Source organism: Sinocyclocheilus rhinocerous, unplaced genomic scaffold (genome assembly GCF_001515625.1).
Source record: "Sinocyclocheilus rhinocerous isolate Xijiao unplaced genomic scaffold, SAMN03320098_v1.1 scaffold440, whole genome shotgun sequence".
In the NCBI taxonomy this organism is placed as follows: Eukaryota; Metazoa; Chordata; class Actinopteri; order Cypriniformes; family Cyprinidae; genus Sinocyclocheilus; species Sinocyclocheilus rhinocerous.
In genome coordinates this window covers 155,511-176,825 of record NW_015637534.1, presented here as the reverse complement: position 1 = coordinate 176,825, position 21,315 = coordinate 155,511, and the positions used below count along the sequence as shown (strand labels likewise).

The 21,315-nt window shown below is 38.0% G+C and overlaps 1 protein-coding gene across 1 annotated transcript in view; it reads right to left on the bottom strand.

Moving 5' to 3' along the window:
- LOC107748936 (neuroligin-3) overlaps window positions 1-21,315 on the bottom strand; it is a 137,047-nt gene that overhangs the window by 105,209 nt on the left and 10,523 nt on the right. Inside the window, exons 3-4 of the mRNA XM_016563952.1 lie at window positions 18,456-18,515; window positions 8,115-8,264 (exon numbers count right to left, since the gene is read on the bottom strand). Of these exons, the coding sequence (XP_016419438.1) occupies window positions 8,115-8,264; window positions 18,456-18,515 (210 nt within the window). The remainder of the gene's footprint in view (window positions 1-8,114; window positions 8,265-18,455; window positions 18,516-21,315) is intronic.

Sequence of the window (21,315 nt, the reverse complement as noted above, 5' to 3'; positions counted from 1 at the left end):
GTATAGTTGTACAGTGTTTTTTTTTTTTTTTTAAGTGAGGTTCCTGGACAGCATTTCAAGGCATCAAAGATGCACTCCCATTGATAAGGCCTGTGGAAATGTTAGGCAGCTGTGAAAGACGCTTGTTTTGATCAAGCATGCATTCCTTCATTCAGAAAAGGCAATACCAAAATCCACTGGAACGAGCTCATTGAAAAACAATGCAAAAGTAATGCGAAACTATAAATATATTTAATTCAATACTGCAACGTATTGAATAATTCACAGTTATTTCACCCAGCATTTTTCTGTACTATGCATTTTTTATACCTACTGGAGTACTGTGCCTTTAGCTTAGCAACATGCAAATCTCAAACTCTAGCCTATAGGACTTAACTCAAGTCTCCAGGCCTTTATGAGAAATACAAAATAAATCTGTCTCCTCCACTGACAAGTTTGCAATACGTTAAAAAAAAACATATGCACGTTCGTAATTGGTAAAACAAATGTAAACAGGAATCTTATTATAAAAGGGATCTGGTAAACATAAACATCATGACACCTTGCATGTGCACAAGGTATTTAATGAGTAAATTATTGTATATAAGCATTTATGTGCTTAGTGTTTTTTCCTGCTGATTTGATTATTTCAGGTCCCTTTGTGAATCTATTGAAATCTCATTTGGTTCGATTGAGGTGTTTACATGACAGCTTTTCAATATGATTACTAACAGATTATTTGGGTGCATGTAAAAGCAGCTAATCTGAACAGATATTCTGTAAAAGGTTCTAGTTGCTCATTAACTAGTATTTTGCCTTTGAGCAGGACACTTAAGGTAGCACTAGAAAAAAAAACAATCTGGTAAATATCTACTTCTATAAACTGTACATATACTTGTTATACATATGCTATAAACTTGTTTTGTGCACTATGCATATTGGTTTGACACTCAAGATTTATGTAAAGCGAAGCAAATTAAACATGGTCTTTTGTGAAAACAAACCTCTTTAGTAACAAGCCAGAGCTCTAAAAAAGAGTTTCTTGTGTCTCACTTGAACTGTTGACAAATCTTTCAATTGTGCAAAACTAGGCCAGGAAGAACCCAAATGTCACAGCACTCAAATGACACTTTGACAGCAGCCATCATACAGAAGATCAATCCCTCAAACCCAGAGGTCAGGTTTGGATAAAGAGACTGTGGTTTTTACTGAGGATTCTGTGTAATTTATTTCACCCACAAAGGCCAAGAGGCATGAACGCTGGAACCGGCAGGGCCTGGAGGTAAATCAGAACCGCCTGAGGAAAACCAGAGGCTCCTGGGAACTCTGGAGCGCAAAAGTTCCAAACAACCTTGATGATTCTGTTGTCTTGCTTCACAAACTTATGAAAATACATTTGATGCATTTGGGAAAAGTTTTGAGGCCGCAGACTGTGCGAGAGAACTTGAAGACCTCACCGTTTACTTCTGGGCAGCTAACGCATTAACAGGCATCATCAGCCTTTGGGCATTTCAGTTTTTAATTCGTCCTATAAATTGATTTCAGATTATGTTTTTTTTCATTCTCATTTGATTAGAACAACTGTAATTTCTTTCCATGTTTTTTATAATTTAATCGGATGTCTGTCTCTCTGAGCACATGGCCTTTGTTTCACTGACAAATGGCTTCTGAATTTCTCCCCTCATCACTCTTGCTTTTCAGCACACATGAATAAAACATTTCTCACAATTTTAATCTTAGCGCTTCGTTTCAAAAATTTGTCTGAATGCACAAAACTTTCCGGTAGTGAGAGAGACATGTTTGGGCCGAGTAAGATATATATTTTTTGAAAGATATTAATATTTGTATTCAGCAAGAATGCATTAAAATGATCAGATTTACTGAAGAGTGACAGTAAAGACTTGTACTTAGTTACAACAAATTTCTATTTTAAATAAAAGCTGCTCTTTTGAACTTTAGCCTGCTAATCTGAATATTTGGGTGGAGGTTATATTGCCCTCATACTTTGTGCCTGAGGTGGGGAAATACATTTAAAATAAAACGACTTTCAAAAATCCTGACACATTCAGGCACAAATTGCAGCGTTTCCTGAGAAAGACCCAGCCACTTTGGCTGTAGCATTTCCCTCTTTACATGAAATGCATCTCAAGCTCTTGACCTAGATGAAACATATTTTTGCCAAGGGATTTTGGAACAGTCATATGAAATATAATTTCACATCGCTGCTGAACATGCAACATTTTACTCCGAATGCTAAAAAGGTTTCACAGAATCTAATCGGAACCCATTTGCCGTAATACACAGTTGTCAGTGACGTGGAAAATCTACGCACCAATACCTAATATCATCTCACGAACAAAGAGCAGAAGACTGAATGGTTAATTTCTGAATTTGATTTGCATTGCAGCTGTGCCAGCCAGTCACAGAAGATCCATGCATGAAAATCACTTTTCTTGTGCCACATAACACATGATCTTCTTAATTAGACTCTCGTAACAGGGGACAAATGCATACTGTTTGCTGCAGATGGATGTTTTGTCTACATGCCCAACCATACTGATGATGTTCATAGAAATTGCCTAATGTGAATTTGAGTCAGAAAGAATCGTGAATGTAATGGAATGCAATCAAACATTTATGTTGCCTTGAGCTATGAGGAAAAAACAAACAAACAAATGAACAATTCTAAAACAGCCATAATGTACAGCTTCAAAATCACATCTATAGGCCGCAAAAGTAAATAATAATAGCATTACATTATATATGGTTTCTCAACGGAACAGAAATACAAGTGATGGTGATTTATTCTGTATTTTTCATAACTCCGGTATTAATTCAAATCTTTTCTAAATCCCATTTGGCAACTGCTCCACCAGCTTACCACGGTAAAGGGCAAAGGTCCATCGATTTTTAAAAGAGAGGTGGCTATTGTTAATATTTAATGCATCTGGAAACAGTAATTAAGTCTTCCCCACAGGAAATGGAATTTGACAAGCTCTGGAGAGCCAGTGAGTAATTATATTTGTAAAGAGCAGTGATACAAGATACCCCCCCCAGACTAGGAGTCGTTACACGCCATTAAAGGGTCCCGGCAAGCCCGGCCTAATCCACACGAGCGCACGCACACCAATCGATGCCCAACAAGACAGGATTTCTATAAACAAATTGTCTCTGGCCAAACTCTGCGTCTGATCAAATCTGAGTGCCACAGTATTCACATATCCCATCAGTCACAAACAGCCAGACGCCCCGTCCGCAGGACGCCAACAGCAGGAAAGACTCGCCGGTGATCTGGCATTTGTAATTAAATATTAAACCAGTAATGAGTTCTCAGCCATCTACATGGTGTGGAGTTCACATGCGAAATCTCCAAATAGGGCCCCTGGAGAGACAGGGTCCACACTTAGAAACAATAATTATCACATCCACAGGACAGGTGGAAACGCTGCAGTGAAATGATAAAACTCCGGCGAGACTTATTAAACAGGTTTCGGTAATAAAGACTGTACAGTGCGGAGATCTCTGTTATTGTGTCGCAAATTTCCAGGCTGTATTCGCACACATCTAGAGTGCTATTTTCATTCTAGAGTGCTATTTTACGTGCTTCTCGAATAAGGCACATCCATGCATATATACATGAATTTTACATCAAACCCATGCAACCTACATACAGTCGTGTTCATGGAGCATACATAAGTCAGAATAGCCACAAGGTAAATGATTAATCTTTTTCATACCATATAATTCTCTCCTCATACTTTTAAGCTGCATAATTAAAAGCATGCTCTTTTTTTGTATTACTATCCTATTATTTATTTATTTTGCTTCCTTGGAATTGTTCACTCTGCTCTGAATTTCAATTATATTTGCAGCAGCTATCACTATGCAAATGAGGGGTGTCCTGTGTTTTAATAAAGGGAAAATGCAAAGTTCACAGTTGCTGCCATCATTCCTGTAGAGATTGTACTATTAGCAAAACATATTTTGTAAAATATATGCCAAATATGACCTGACTGAGGTCAAATCAGGAAGGAACTACTGCGAGTAATTATTATTTTTCACACCAGGGTGAGTGGTATTAAATTTGTATAATATATAGTGCTGTCAAACGATTAATCGCGATTAATGGCATCCAAAATAAAAGTTTTTGTTTACATAATATATGTGTGTATACTGTGCATATTTATTGTGTATATATAAATATATAACACATGCATGTATACAAACATATGCATGTATATATTTAACAAAAATATGTTATGTTTGTATATTAAATATATTTATATATAATATAATAATGTAAATAAATAAATATATATACATGTACATATTTTCAAAATATTGACTGTATGTGTGTGTATTTATATATACATAATAAATATACACAGTACACATACATATATTATGTAAACAAAAACTTTTATTTTGGATGCCATTAATCGCGATTAATCGTTTGACAGCACTAATAATATAACAGCATAGATATTTATTATATTTATATTTAAATTGGATTAATTTATTTAAATATATACATTTTTAAAAACCATGCAATAATGATTCTTTGTAATATTTAAATACTTTCCAAATGTAAAGGCATATTCTGTAATTTATAAATAAAATATTATAAAAAACTAACTTTTTATGTCAATTTAATTCAGCTTCACATATAAATGAAATTAAATTTAAAAAATAATGAAATGAATATTCATTAAAAGAATTGTCAGAGCAAAATACATTTACATGTAACACTCAAAGACCCATGCATTTAAAATCACGTTTTTATCATTGTTTGTCTGTCTGATGTTTTTAATGTGCTTGATAAAAGCAAACCATGCAAATTCATCAGTCAACAGCATCACTGTGCATTTTCTCCTTAAAACTGCAGCGTAGACAGTCTCAAAAATGCAGTTTAAAGCAGCACTGTTTCCTATCGTCACAAACATGTAACCAATTCCTTGTAGGTGGGATTGTAGGTGGGATTTTCATATCCATTAGCTGTCTGAGGATGGCAGGAACAAGATTTGTGAAACATTAGCAAAGCATTATAGCTGTTTGATAACCAAAGGCTAATGATATCAATTAAAGTTACTGTACGTGTCTGACATTGTAGGGAATGATACATAAAATGCATTACCATTCTGATACATGAACTTGTAGACGGCCATCTGTAATTCACTCTTCCTCTTCTTCTCTGAAAACAGTTTCTCATTCAAACATTTAATCCAGTGAATCCAATAGTGCCACCTGCCATTTTGTGGCATTTACTACTTCAGTTAACCGAGTGAAAGCGGAGCAGACAGTCTGAGCCAGAGCGGTTGCTCTGGTCTGAGCTGGTGTGATTGGGTGGAAGCGGGGACTAATTTGCATATTAATGGTTCTGCGTATACTAAATGAGGTAAGGGTGTAGAATTATATTCAAGCCATTTTAAGGCATGAAGAAATTATTAACATGGGAAAAAATGTTTACATTTTTATTTTAATTATTAAAGATGAGTTTTAAGTAATACAATTTTTGACTGCAGGGCCACTTTAAAACAAATTGATGTTGAGCATGTTTACATGCAAACCTTATAATAGTATAACCTTATAATTTATAACCTTATAAACCTTAAAACTTATAATAAAATATTTTATTACTTCTATTACAAGTCATTCAAGACTAAACCTCATGGCCCTGACAGAGACGTGGATCAAACCAGAGGACAATGCTACTCCTGCAGCACTCTCCAATAATTTCTCTTTTTCCCACTCCCCCCGTCTGACTGGAAGAGGTGGAGGTACTGGTCTCTGGTACTGGTACTGGTATCTCTAATGATTGGAAATGTAATCCTTTACCATCTCTGAGTATCAACAGCTCCTTTGAATCACATTCAGCCACTATTACCCACCCTCTTAAAATCCATTTTACAGTTGTTTATCAACCCCCAGGACCACTAGGTAACTTCGTGGAAGAATTAGATGTGCTGCTCTCAAACTTTCCTGAGGATGGTACTCCCCTAGTTATGCTTGGAGACTTCAACACCCATCTAGATAAACCTCAGGCTGCAGACTTCCACACTCTGCTTGCTTCTTTTGATCTCAAGCGAGTATTAACTACGGCTACTCACAAATCAGCCAACCAACTGGACCTTATTTACACACGACACTGCTCCACTGATCATGTGCTGGTTACTCCACTGCACACCTCGGATCACTTCCTCCTCACTCTTAACCTCAACATGGTTCCTGACACAACACATACCCCTACACATGTCACTTTTCGACGTAACCAACGCTCACTCTCACCCTCCCGGATATCTGCTATGGTTTCATCTTTGCTTCCTCCCCCTGAACACTTCCTCCTCAGTGCTCTTCTGCCCCTTGGCTATCTGATGTTCTCCGTGAGTATCGTTCTAAGCTCAGAGCTGCAGAAAGAGAATGGCGCAAATCACAAAATCCTACTGACCTTAATGTATATCGATCACTCCGCTCTTCATTCTCTGCTAATGTCTCCACTGCTAAAAAGACATACTACAACAACAAAATTAACCATTCGCCTAACTCTCGCATGCTCTTTAAAACATCTTCCTCCCTCCTTTGTCCTCCTCCTCCTCCCCCTCCTTCATCAACTCTAACATCTAACATCTTCAGAAGTGGACATTTGACCGAGACTGCCATGCTTTCAGTTGTTGAAGCCCTAAGACTGGCAAGAGCGGCTTCCAAATCTTCTATACTTATTTTGCTGGATCTGTTTGCTGCTTTTGATACGGTGAACCACCAGATTCTCCTGTCAACCCTGTTGGAAAATGGCATCTCAGGAACCGGACGCCAGTGGTTTGAGTCTTACCTCTCAGATAGGTCCTTCAAGGTATCTTGGAGAGGTGAGGTGTTTGCAAGTCGCTTTGGATAAAAGCGTCTACTAAATGATTAAATGTAAATGTAAAGCAAATCACTGATAAATATTTATATATTTAGAGCATATCATTTATTAACTGAGTTGTGTTGATAAATAACCAACCAAACAAATGTATTCCAAAATGTCAGCAGGAAACTTATACAGACTCATATTCTACTCTCATGTTTGCAGTTTCTAAGACTGTACCACTTCTCCTTCATCTGCAGGAGATGAGAACATATTTTTTATAATCTCTTATTGAAAGAGTCAGAGTGTACAACATGCATGTTTTTCTACCTCCCCTACAGTGAAACACTAGCACTGGTTGGATATGGGCTTAAATCTCCACTCAGTATAACATATAATGTTGTGCCACAGATAAATCTTTTGTAAAATGCTTGATATATATAATTCAGCTACTAGAATCTGCTTTGGATGGGGCCTTAAAATGACCCTTTTCAAGTTTTTTCCCCCTTTCATTTTGACTTGTTTAGGACATATATCAGTCTACCTAGATGTGCATGTACTGTATATCTACATATTTCTACTGTTATAAACCATCACACGATTTTAACTCACAGTATTCAAGATATCCCTACAGTTGTAGATCAGTCCTTAACAGATGTGGGCCTGTAGGTTCAAACCCAGCAAGGAGTCACACATGAGCTCTTGATTAAGACATATGATTTCAAGTTACTCCAAAATGTTTGGTGCTATAATACATGCATACAGAATAAAGCATCTACTGAATAAGCACTTACCTAAAGCTCCTTAGTAAAAAACAAACACTTTTCTTTTTGGTGTATGGGACATATTTGGATTCAGTACTCATCTATCGGCTTTATAAACTTACTCTGAAATACATTTTTTTGTTCTTATGTTTCAAATTAATGCATAACTGGATGACTGAACATTTTTCTGTACAGCTTTTAAGAAGTACTCAACACTGTGCAAGCCGAAAAAAGCCAAGTAGACTGAACTTTGGCAAGAGTTTATATCTCTGTGAGCATTATTCTTTAATTCAGTCTCTTAAAATGTTTCTGCATTCATGCCTCAATGTTTTACATTTACTGATTCAGCAAAAAGCACTCAACTTATCATTCAAGTAAATGTAAAAATAGTAGTCTTAATACTGAACACTGAACCACAGGCACCATTAGCAAACATTCTTGCAGTAATCATTCTCTAATAAGTTAGTAAGTGCAATTTCTCCAATAGGACTGCTCCTGGAAAACATTATATAACAAGGAAAAGTGCTTACCTAGGACGCCGACTCGAAAGTTGAGAGTGATAACGATGACGTTCCCATAACTGGCCAGCACGCTTGCGTCAATCATGTTTCCGGTGCCCTCCATGTACGATCCTCCATGGATGTACACCATCACAGGCTTGGCTCCAGTGTCTCGTATGTCTGCAAGAGTGGCCACCATTAAACTCTCACTCCCCCACTGCCCCATCAGAGCAAAATTCAACACAGCAGTGCGTCTCACAGTCCTCCCAGATACCAGCCACCAGCTCAATTACAGTTTGAGATGCATCTCATATCAGCAGAGTCATTTGTCTCTCGTAATGAACAGTATGCGCAAAACAGATATGAACAGATGAAGCCATATGGAAGGTCAGAACCTAACTGGCTATTGCAGGCGGCTCTAACATGCTTTAGTGGCCTAAATGATGAGATCATCTCAAATTTAATGGCCTTGTTAGACTTCGCTGCTCCGGCATACAGCCGCAGAAGGGTTTAAAACGAGCAGCAATTGGGCGGGCCAAAATTACTTATCTAATAGGGGAGCACGCTAAAAGAATTGTTCTGCCAAAAATGAAAATGACCTTCATATTGTTCTGACCCCATATTATTGTTTTGTATATGTGAAAGGCAAAATCATCATAGGCAAAAGTGAATAGTGCTTTATACTGGCAAACTCCAAAAAGGACAAAAACCACCATAAAAGCAGTCCATTTAAATATTCCACGTTCTGAAGTCAAAACCAAATGTATGCCATTATTCTCTAAAAATTCTTCAGTTGAAAAATTGGGCGGGAGGTCACAGCAGGTTTGACGTTACTGTTGCCAAATGCTGTTGATTCTAATAAAGTGTAACCTCACATCATGTAGAATTCAGAAACACTTGTTATTGGCAACACCAACTTATTTGCTCGTGCTCGCACTCATGCACACGGAACGTACTAGGCACTGAACGTGATTCAGTGCCTTGATATACTCACAGCGAATTTCTTTTTCATTCTTTGCTTAGAAGTGAAAAAGAAGTTGAAAATACATTTGCAATGATACCACTGTTAACGGATATCCCCCACGCGGCTGATAGCGATGTTTATATGAATACGTAAATATGTGCTGCACGCTTTCCTTCCAATAACAAAATAAACACAGCAAAAATAACAAGTGAGAAAACAGCAGTTAAGAAAGCATCTGATCATAGCGATATAATCATTAAGACTGCTCCAGCTCTGCATTTCACAGGCATCATGTAGACAGATGAGGTAATTAAAATTACGCTGTTATGAGAGTTTGGTAATAAAGTATATTTGAGACTATATATATCTCGTTATGTGAGACTATAGTTTGAATTAATCCATTTTCTTTGCTTTAAACATTGACACTTAAGTACAGAATAGCTCTTTCGGAACATTGTATAAGCATTTGTTATGGAAGAGAGGGTCTCGGGAGCATGCATAAACGTCACAATTCCCCTGCAAAAAAATGTCCTTCACGTAAATATCAGTCTACAAGCATTCAAAGCCATAGTCTTGTTTTTTAAAGCTTTCCTACAAGCTGTTCACACATTGGCAATACAAAAGGTGATTAATACGTGACAATTCTTACATATAGCCCATTTAAATCTTAAAACAAAATTCTTAAGAATGACTTAAAAAAAAAATCTATTATAAGACATAGTGCACACATTGTATGGACTCATTTTTGGAGCTTGTCAGTAGGCTATACCACCATTCAGTTTCATAAAATGGAAAACAGAAGCTTGAACATTCTATACAAGATCTCATTTAGTGTTTCCTTGAAGAAAGATTATAGTACAGGTTTATTATAAGAAGATTTGTATTTTTGGCCAAACCATTCCTTTAAAATGCATCACCATAAGTTCCTTATTTCGTTAAATGCTTTTGTATAGAAATGAATCAATCGACCATTATCAGTGTGTTATTTTCTGCTAATCACATAACATAAAACAGAAAAAGAACACGAGCTGTGAAAACTGTCTACTGAGATGAAAGAGACAGAAGCCTTGGGAAGCGAGCACTGCTGGGCTAAGACTCAATATGCTGTATTGTATTGAGGGTTGCCATGGATACGGCAGATCAAAATTCAGAATCTTTGAGAATGGCTAATCGCAAACACCACTCCAGTGCATTTGCACCCGTTTGCATTCAAGCCCTCCTATTAAAGATGTGCCTATTTGCATTTATGCGGTCACAGCAAATTACCGGCTGGCTTTTTCTTGCAAAAAAAGCATGTTATTTGCAATCACTGTGCCACTGTCTGAGCTTAATGTCTGCTTTACATGGCAAGAACGCATTCACACGTTACGCTCCTGATCTGATGGAACAAGCGAGAATTGATTTGTATAGATTTTTTCCATTTCAGATCCGGCAGCTGAAACATTTACGGTTACGTTTAAAGATTTATCTGGTATCTGAGAGAAGTATGATAAGGCACTGCTTTGAAATGACAATTCTCTGTTGACACTTATCGTACGGAAGAAAGACAATGTATGGAGTGGGAAAAAAGAAGGTGAGAGAGAAAAAATGCACAAGATTCCCTGCACAAGGGATGCACAGGATGAGATACCGAATGAAAAAGATCAATTAGAAAAACAGTACAGAGATTAGTCATGTCAATGTTATCAGTAACCTCTTTTGTCGATTCACATCATGTTGGTTTGTTGTGACATAAAAGCATAATACTCTGCTAACTGATCTCTTCTCTATCAAATAATCACATATAACGTCAACATCAAAATCAAGTTATCCCATTGAAGACACATTAAAAAAGATTCAGAATTCACATCCTGAGGAAAAAGAAGAGAAATATTGATTAAAATGCATTGTAAAGACACTTGCATTTCACAAACACATCGCTTGAATAAACAGGACATAAATGACCTTGAACAGAAGGGGTGAAACTATAGAACATTAACTAAAATGTCAGCTTCATGAATGTACAAATATGTTCCTTGACATGAAAACATGACTCATTCGCTATGACACACACACACACACAGACTCACAAATAAATGCATATGTTTCATCTTCAAAAGCAGCGGGCGGCATGCATCTATTCCTTTATATAACCTCCATCAATCATCTCCAAGCGAACTAAAGAAGGTGAAGACCCCTGCTTCCTTATAAATGAAAAAACACTTAACACCTCTGAGCGCACGATGGGTAGAACGACCTTCTTCACAAAGTCTTCTGCGTCTCCATCAGAGTTGTGGTTAGGGTGTTAAAATATGGTGAATGTCAGACCCGGGCGGCAGCGCTCAGCGTGTCTGCAAAGCTCAGGAGGAGGACGCGTCAAGCTATCTGTGAACCTCTCAAAATTCTCAACGGGCCACCTCTCAACGGCCTGTCACTCTCGAGGAACTGGACAGCGTGAGCACTGATAAGTGGCCCAGACTAGCACTGATGCTGTAAAACATGGAATCTGTCAAACATTTTTATTGTGAGCATTGTATGAGCTCCCGAGCCGAGGTTTTGACTTTAGACCCCACCGCTGAGCTCATCACAGATAACATAAATATTGAAGATCGACAGTTCCAGGTCAGACTGAATATAACTGAAGCCAGCATGGCTCGGACTCTGCAGGGAAATACATAATATACACATGCAGCCTTTATACAGCGTCTACCTCAAACTATCTACAACTATATACATATGTAAAATTTGATGAAGACCTTTGTGACCATTAAACAAGCATGTTCTATTAACTACACATTAATAGGCTTCTATAGCTTCACTGGGTTACATTTTATTTTAAAGTGTACTTGTTACAGTGTAATTATACATTTATGTACTGAGTAATATTAATTAACTACATGTACTTACTATATTATTTAGGGTTGGGATTAGGGTTTGTCTTAGGGTTACTTGCATGTACTCTGTTCTAGTCTGGATGCTGACTGAAATCCATCCTAACAACCCATGCATTGCATGCATATTATTATAATAGTAAGTACCAATGTAACATGTGTAACAAGGACACTTTAAAATAAAGTGTTACCCTTCATTGTATATTGAAGTGTCCTTCTCATGCACACTTCAGAAGTAGAATGTCATCTGGGTATTTCTTGTCTATGAATACTGCAAATTGGGACATGCTACTCATTTCACATACTGCTATTCGCACTCAGTTTAGTAAGAGAGTAGGCATATTGGGATGCGGGGGATGATGATGCTGCAGTGTTTGCACCACAACTTTTAATAGATTTTTAATACCACATATTGGCAAAGTGAAATGCAATAGGTTTGCATGTGGCAATTTGTAGACTTTGATTTCAACGGCTCAACCTTAATCCAGATGGGGACGAGTGACCTTTGAAGAAGGTGGGTTCTTGAGGCTGGGCTGCGGTGTTTGTGCATTAAATATAATGGTACTAACACAGAGACAGGTGGTTTGATGTGCTCTTTGAAGCCCAGCTTCTAGCAGTGAATGAGGAGGAGGGAGAGACCGAGAGAGAGACAGAAGAGGGAGAGGGAGGGGGAGGGTGTAGACAGTTTGCTCTGAAACTCACTGCACCACCATGCATACTCCACATCAGACACCTCACACACTACTAACCAAAAGCACTACTGCACACACACCTGCAGAGAGCTTATAATTATGCAAAATGACCATACTCTCATTTGCATTATGATGAAAAACAAGAATTTGCGGCAATTTCCTGAGACTGATGCCAAGGAAAATAGACTTTTACAAATACCTAGTGTGGTATTTGGTCACCCAGTGTGACCTACCACCACACTGCTGCGGTGTCTGGGTGGTTGCTAAATAGCCCAGGTCAAAGAGTTCACCCTCAACTCTTTATGATGTTCTGGTTTCTTTAGCAGATTCATGACCCTCCTTCAGTGTGAAGGCATATTTTCACTAGCACGAAATTTGGCCCAAATTTTGCATACGATTTGTCTGTTCAGACCAAAAAAATAAAATAAAATAAAATAAAAATCACAAATGGACTGAATGAGGGGAATTTCACTTTCTGACTTCGGTGACAATTACAGAAAAACATAAATACCCCAATTAACTTGCTACACAAAACGCTACATGATTTCCTGTTTCTAAAACTCACGTTTCACAGAAAATATAGAGGAAGTAAAACAGTATTCACAAATTTTTCAAACAGATGTTCAGATTTTTTTGTATCTAATATGGTGTTTATCAAACAACAACAAATACAAGTACACAGACAAGAGAGCTAGTTCCGGATTTCTCCTCTGATATTCTCGTTGTCACTTAACAAAATGTGTTTTATAAGTGTGAATTTGATTGGTTGGCCAGCTTTATTTGCAGTGCAATGGAAAAGAGATTAGAGAACACCTCTCCAAAAAAAAAAAACCTGCTGGATTGACGATATGTGATTATTTGTGTCGGTCTGAACAGAGGCATTGACAGCCATTCAATCAAATTAAGATATGTATAGCACAAAATTTTTGCACCCAAAATTCTGTTGCTACCCAGGCTCACTAAAAATACATGCCTCTGCCTACAATTCTGCAAAACTTTTCCTTGCACAATATTATGTAATGACATAATATTGAACTCCGGTGCAAATCCTGTGAAACAATGGTTCGACAAAACAGCTCATAGAACGGTTGCATCAGCGAATGTGTTTTTAATATCAATTTTGCATTTGTTAACATTATCAGGTAGGTTTAGGGTTGGGATGGTGTGTGTTATTTTCCAACATGATAGAGCATTATTCTTTTAGCGACACTCCCTGGACATTTGAGTTCTGAACTGCCACAATATGCATCTGAACCAACGTAATAAAAACACAGCAATACGTGCCTGGACCAATGTAATAGCCACGGTTGCACATTGAACACGTGTTTGAGTGCTACTCACTGAACATTTAACTTTGCAACTGCTGCGATACCAGTCAGGTATGTAATAATGTTGTTGCAGGAATGTCGCCACAAGCGCGTATTTCCAGTGAGCCTGGGTTGCTCGTTTTGGTGTGAACAGACCTTCAGTATATTTTTAGTTTTCAATAATTTTCCATTTAAATAAATAATTTATTCCAATAATTAAATACAATAATTAATTTAAAAAAATTCCAATTAATCAACAAATTTCCATTGTAGAACAATTCCAGGTGACCATCATAAGTTCAGTCACAACAAATAGCACACCTCTCCTAAACAAGTTGTGTAATTTGAAGTAGCACTCAACTTGAGATGCAGGACAAGTTATACGCCAAAGTTTAATACTACGGTTAGTTTGTTAAAATCACTAGCTTACAACACAACCTATACATTGAAGCCATACAAATTTCCAGTCTGTTCCTTCAACTGTTGGCACAAAATTAAACAACCAGGCATACATCCAATTTGGCCAATTGTTTATATAACCCATCCTGTGTGACGGTGGGTACTGAACTCTGTTCTAGTCTGGATGCTGACTGAAATCCATCCTAACACCCAAGCAGGTGGAGCTGGCCTGCCCACTGGCACCATGGGAAGAGGGCTGGTGTCTGGAGGAGGGAAGGGCTCTTTTGTCCAATTAGGGCACATGGATAAGCAAGCCAAGCAATAGCTATGTGCATCTATTTGTCAGAGGTGGGGAAGACAGCAGACACATGAGACAAGGTAAGTCTTCCTGTGAGCCAAACGCGATATATCACTACTGCCTTGCTCTACCTAAAGAATTAGCTCCCTGTGCCTAAATATACACATACTTAATGTACCAGTACCGTAACAGCATACCTTAGTGCAAACTGTACTGGTAGGAGGTGTTATAGCTTTGTTTAGTAGCACCTGAGGTTGACTTAATTGCCAATGATGTTCTACAGAATGATAGGCACTGCAATCTGTTTGTGCCAAGCCTGATGACTGAAATAAGGCCAAACAGCTTGCTAGTTACATTATGTCATATGAGCTCAGTCTATTTCAGAGCTAAAGACAGACATCTAGGCTAAATCCCAAGTCCCACTGTATTCGTTCTATACATAAACCAGATTAGGATTGGTGCATCCCAAATAAAAGCATGGACATAATACTGAAATATTAACTTACTTGCACGCATTCCTACCTTAGAAGTAGATAAATTGGGATTCCGCTAGAGTGAGCAGAAAGAGATGGAAAGACTGGGATGTATTCGCACAGTTGCCTTAAGTTTTGCCTAAAGGCTCCTGGCTGACCTAGCTAAGGGTTAAGTGTGTGGTGATGTCGTCTAGAATTGTTTGCCAAGGAAGACTGGCCTAGATTCACAATGATACTATGTAGTCAGAGAGGAGTAGAGGTTGTAAGGTGAACAATGTGTCATGCTCACTATTGCTATCTTTCGCAAATATGCAGTGGCAGCTCAATTCTAGTCTGTGTCCGAGTATTGTTGCTTTGACTTGCACGCCTTGTTAGACAAACGGGGCATACTGATATATAGTTGCCTCAAGTGGAATATCATTCCAGCGCTGTTCAAGTGTCAAAACTAATTTGTAGCACTCTTACATTTGATAACTTCAGTGGAGGCTCAACTATTTACCAACCACAGCCTCCCAGTCTAGGCCAACTCATTTGCCACCTTTGCCTGCTTTGTATTCTTCTTTTATTTTAATGTTCCGGCATGCTTCACAAGCCATGTTCCCTATTGTCACTGTTGATGCCTTACCCCTGGGCCATTCAGAGTCAAGGAAAAATAGGCAGGCCATTGATGCAGGGTAATTGGCACCTCATGCAAAAAACATGCCTTGGGCTAGAACACAGACATCTCGGTGGACTACATCTCAATGCAGAGCTGAATCCACGTCCCACTGGGACTGCTATGGCCGTAAATCCAACCTCCAGACCAAGTGGAAAAGCCTCTGGAAGGACATGCTGCTTGACTGTTGGAGCCTACTGGATTTTTCATGGAGAGCCACCACATTTGCACAAGTCAGAAATTGGATTGTCTGAACCAGCCAATTGCAAAGGTAATGCAACCGCTTTGGATTGGAAGTCCAAATCCTCCCGAGGGAAGCTTCCCTACATGTTGGGGGCTAAGAAGTGTGCATTACAAGGCCTCTGCCTCCGCTGGTATTGAAGAAAGTGTATCGATTAACATTGCTGTTAATACCCCTGACTGAGTCGCTTCAAATGTGAGGTGCTTCAGTTTCCATTTCGGCCTTAGACACTGCTGTGAAGTACAACAGTTGAATGGCAAACACAAAGCCAGTGTATCTGCTTTGTTGCAGCACCTGAACACGAGAGCTGAGAACTGAGAGCAGCACTTGGTCTAAACCAACAAAGGCAAAGTAGGGGTGTACAACTAGACCATAACTCCAGCACCGAACATGTCCCCCACCTATAAAATCTACTGTCAGTTTAGGAGCATAAAGGAACAACAATAACAGGATTTGAGATAGATTCTGTGGTTTAAGCCTTTCGCAGTAACTGGGGAAGAATACTTTCCCTATTCTAATCTCACCAGATATCCACCCTGAGCCCAGAATATCCCAAGATAAATGCTGAAATTGAACAATGCTCTTGCTGATAGGCAACTTCTCTCGCGCGCATGCTTTTTCCTCCTCCGTTGCTAATCCTCTTACCACAACTTGTCAGCCTCTCTCTCCTCATCTAAATCCATTTGCCTGTTTTAAAAACTGTGTTGTGATACCCCATGCTTGCCTCATATGTGTCTCCATGTTGCTGAATACATACAGCGCTAGTCCTGCAAGCTAGAAAAACATATACAGGAGCCAAGCCACAATAAATCGATTTTAATTAACATAGGGTGACCATACGTGCCATTTTCCCAGGACGCGTCCTGGCCAGGATTTGTTTTGGCTTTGTTTTCCTGTTTTCATGCTTGCTGAAGGTAATGATCGAAAAGTAGTTTGACCAATAACATGCAAGCATTGTACATAATGGACCAATCATGGCGTGTGAGAAGGTGGGATCTACGGTCAAAGCGATGCAATTACGCGTACATATTAGGTGTGTTCGACTTAAAAGCAGTGCGGCTCAGACCGATCAGTGTTTGACATCAAAGTACCTCGAGAGCGTTTCCAAAGCATAACCTATTGTACTTTGATGTCATACACCGATCGGTCTGCACACGCAAACAAAGCCAAAACCTAGATATTTTAGGCAATATAGAAATCCTGGCCAGGACGCGTCCTGGGAAAATGGCACGTATGGTCACCCTAAATTAACACATCATGAAAACATGTCTTTGCGCTGTATTATGGCCTAGGATCGAATTCTATACAACTATTACGTGACTAAATGAGACTCAGTGGAACGAGGCATCAAACTTCAGCAAAACAGCTTGCGTTATGTTGCATGCTGGTCAAGTACCACAACACAACACTCATTTGAAGTGAAACTTCACCTTTGACTTCATCTGCCGCGGACCCACGAGATGAAAGAGTGACAGATCCTGTGCATCTAACTATAAAGTGTTTTTTTATGACACAAAGTCATAGGCACATCATAACATTCCGAAACTGTATGTAATGTACTATATTCTATGTAAATGAATAAATGATAAAATCAACCTTCTGTGATACTATTCGCAATGCTTCTCATGTAGAGATCAGAGCTTTGCGTGACGTTTGTGTTTAGCAGTTTGTTGAAGTTGAAGTATTTACTATTACTCTGTGTGATAACAGTAATATGGTTATGGAACTGATTACTATTTTACAGTATATACATTATATATTATTAAAAAAAAAATGTAGTGATTAAATTATTTAACATTTTAAAACTGGTTAATGGAAAAGTCATGGAATCCTTCAAGACAAATTGAAACGGCACCAGAAAATACACCGAACAGAATGCAAAATCATACTTACAATGTTTACAATGCATTACATTAATTGCTTTCAATATAATAATAACATATGTTTACTACTTACTACTGTATAGATAACTATGATTAGCTATGAGATCGTGTTGATAATTAAAACGAATGAAATGTAAAGACATTTAGAAAACACTCAATAGCATATTGTTGGGTTTAGGCTCTTCATGGTCATGTAAATAGATTTCAATATCTGATTTTAAGTATATTTTTGTATGATAAATAATGTAGATTCTATGTTGGGTTGTGAAGCAAAACCAGCTGAGAACCACTGCACTAATTAAAAGTATTCTAGCCTCAGATATACCATATACAACAGAAACTGAAGATAGAAAAAAACATACAAAGCCACGCTACACCAACGCAATTCACTCGCACTCTTTAAAATCTCCCTGACATGCTAAGTATTGAAGTATACGAGACACTCCACATCCTCCACAGCCATACAAAGACTCAGATGACTCTTTAGACCATGAGAGAAGATAAAAAGATGCAAAAGGGAGGGCTGCATTCAAAGTACAGAGGCAAAAATCCAAGACATGCAATTGTCTTTCGTCACCAAAGTGAATACCTTCATCTTCATCACCGTCGTTATCGGATAAATCCTCGCCCTGTTTTTTGGAATGGGTTCCTGTTAGTAAAGCAGGGAAAATACAGAGAAGCACAGGAGAATTCAAAATAGTATGAACATCAAGACAAGAAATGGACCAAAAAAAAAAAAAAAAAAGCTCTACATGTATTTAGCTATACATGTGATTCATATTAAACAGTTTTCATTACCTTACATGAAACTGGCCAATAACACAAATCACTTAAATGTATAACATGATTGTTTATGCATACAGAATCAAGTTCACATAATGTGCAACACAACCTATAAGAGGTTAGAGCTTGCTGACATTTGATTAAATGGCTAAAACATGACAGATCATTTTGTCTACATAATAGCAGAATATTAAAATAAATTGTCAGTTGAGTTTGATCTTCTTATTAAGTCTGTTCTTTATATTACAAATACATACCGATTTTTTTTTTTCAAACAAAGTAGTACAACAATACAATGAGTGCTGCAGAGTTTCATTAAAATAAATGACATACTTTTCAGAAGGTCAAGAGCTTAACACACTTTAGATAACTAAAAAGCATTAACAAGACAAGCTACAATTTGTAATGATAGAGAACACTTCATTATCAGCCTTTCTGTTTTAAAATGTCTGAATATAGATGTGACTCTGCTGTTCAAAGTGCAATCATTTCAACATTAGCGGACATTAAAATTAATGCTACAGTTCCTCTTCCAGCACAACACAGATGCATCTAATTACATCACATCACCAATGTCATCAACAGCGTTTGTACAGATACAGTTGGAGAATCAGCACATTCTTTGATCAACATGTTTTGTTGCTCCTGGAGAGCATTTATGTCAAACTAGCATGGCCCTTACCCTAACCCTAACCCTAAAATCTGTTGAGTCAATTGGGATGCTGTTCCAGGAACTCGCCCTACTTGGCAAAATCATTATCACCCAGTGATTCATGTCTTAAATCTCTTGGGAAAGGATCAGAGTAGTGAGGTCAATCGTTTAAAGCGTTTTTTACGAAACTCTTAAAAATGCATGTTTTTCCTTTTGTCTTTTAAGAAATGCTGTTTTATTGGAGGCCACTAGGTGTGTTGCATCACACTGTGAGGTTAAGTTGAAGTAAGGCATTGTTTGAGAGAGGTGGCAGCTGTGACACCTGAGGCGAGAAAGCTCTGTCACTTCAAATGTCCTTTATAGTGCATCTGGATTTAATGGCATCGTGTTGCAGTTCCCATAAACTCTATTATTTTTCATTGAGAATATTCACAATCCAAACGTTTCTGCATTAATATGGCAGATGTTAAACACATCAGTGAAAATCCGATTTTTAGACACTTCAAATCAAATGCATAATCCTTGGATTTATCAACCATTGATAACATCAATGAATGATGGATTCAATGTATTTGGTGTCGTTTCTTATGCATAGGCAATGAATATTTTAAATTTATAGGTCAAACGCTGCATTCATTTGATTTCAGTAATTAAGCCCTAGGCGTTTTTAGGAGGATTTAATAATAATACTGGTTCCTTAATGATTCCATAAACAATTTCTGTTTATGTACTTTGAATAATGTTTTGGAATCATATTTTAATGTTTTTTTTATACCCTTACATTATATATATGACCAAATGAGATTTTTGGATCTTTTTGACCATTTCATTCAATATTTTTATACTCTATTTACTTTGTTATTGCATTGCATTCACCACCCTTTCACTGCGGTGTTTCATATGTATCAGCATGAAAACACGAATGTTCAAGAACCGTTGACGGAAAATGACTGGTTTAAAACTGAACCGGTTCTGAATAAGATTCCCAGCCCACTATAGCACTTTATATAATATAAGCCTCAGAGGACGGCAGTCCATCTGGTCTCCACACACTAGTGTTTTTACAGTGAGCTAATACAGCCTTTGTGACCTATGCGTCAGTGTAAAGAGCTCACTGAATGTAAAGTGCATCCCATTCTGAAGAGCAGGAGAAGAGGGTCAAAGTGACAATGGATTGAGCCCAGATTTACATATCGGAAAGGTCACAATGTGGCAAGGGAACTATTGGCGAAATGTTGACTTCTAACAATCCAAGATGGTATTCACTTTACTGTCTGTCTCAAATCCTCCAGTGGTCTTCTCGCATTCTCTCTCATTCCTCAGCGTTTGTCATAGTATTTTATCTTTCGTTACTTCTGGAAATGAATTTCAATGTAGCGCATACAGATTTTAGTATCAATCTGAGGTGAAAGATTGACTGAAAAACCATTTTTCTTCTGTAATGTGAGGTATGATTCAAATGCAGAGTGGGAACTTATTTTATCAATCGGGAATTCACAGGCTGGTGAAAACAGAACAGACCAGGTCATATGAATTCATTAATATGAATAATACCTGTAGAAAGCTATCCGTTAGCATTCCCATTCATCTCAATGGCAGTTGCTCAGTTGGCCTGTGACTGCAAAACCTGTTTGCTGCCATCTGTGTTCATGACCCCTAAACCTAACCATTCGTCAACAATATAAAACCAGCCTGGTCTCTTTGTTAATATGTAGCCGTTCATATAGAACATTTACAGTTACAAAAACAATATATATATATATATATATATATTGTTTTTGTAACTGTAAATGTTCTATATGAACGGCTACATATTAACAAAGAGACCAGGCTGGTTTTATATTGTTGACGAATGGTTAGGTTTAGGGGTCATGAACACAGATGGCAGCAAACAGGTTTTGCAGTCACAGGCCAACTGAGCAACTGCCACTGAGATGAATGGGAATGCTAACGGATAGCTTTCTTCAGGTATCGTAGACCTCCTTGATTTAATTCACAGGGTCAAGGAGGGGGA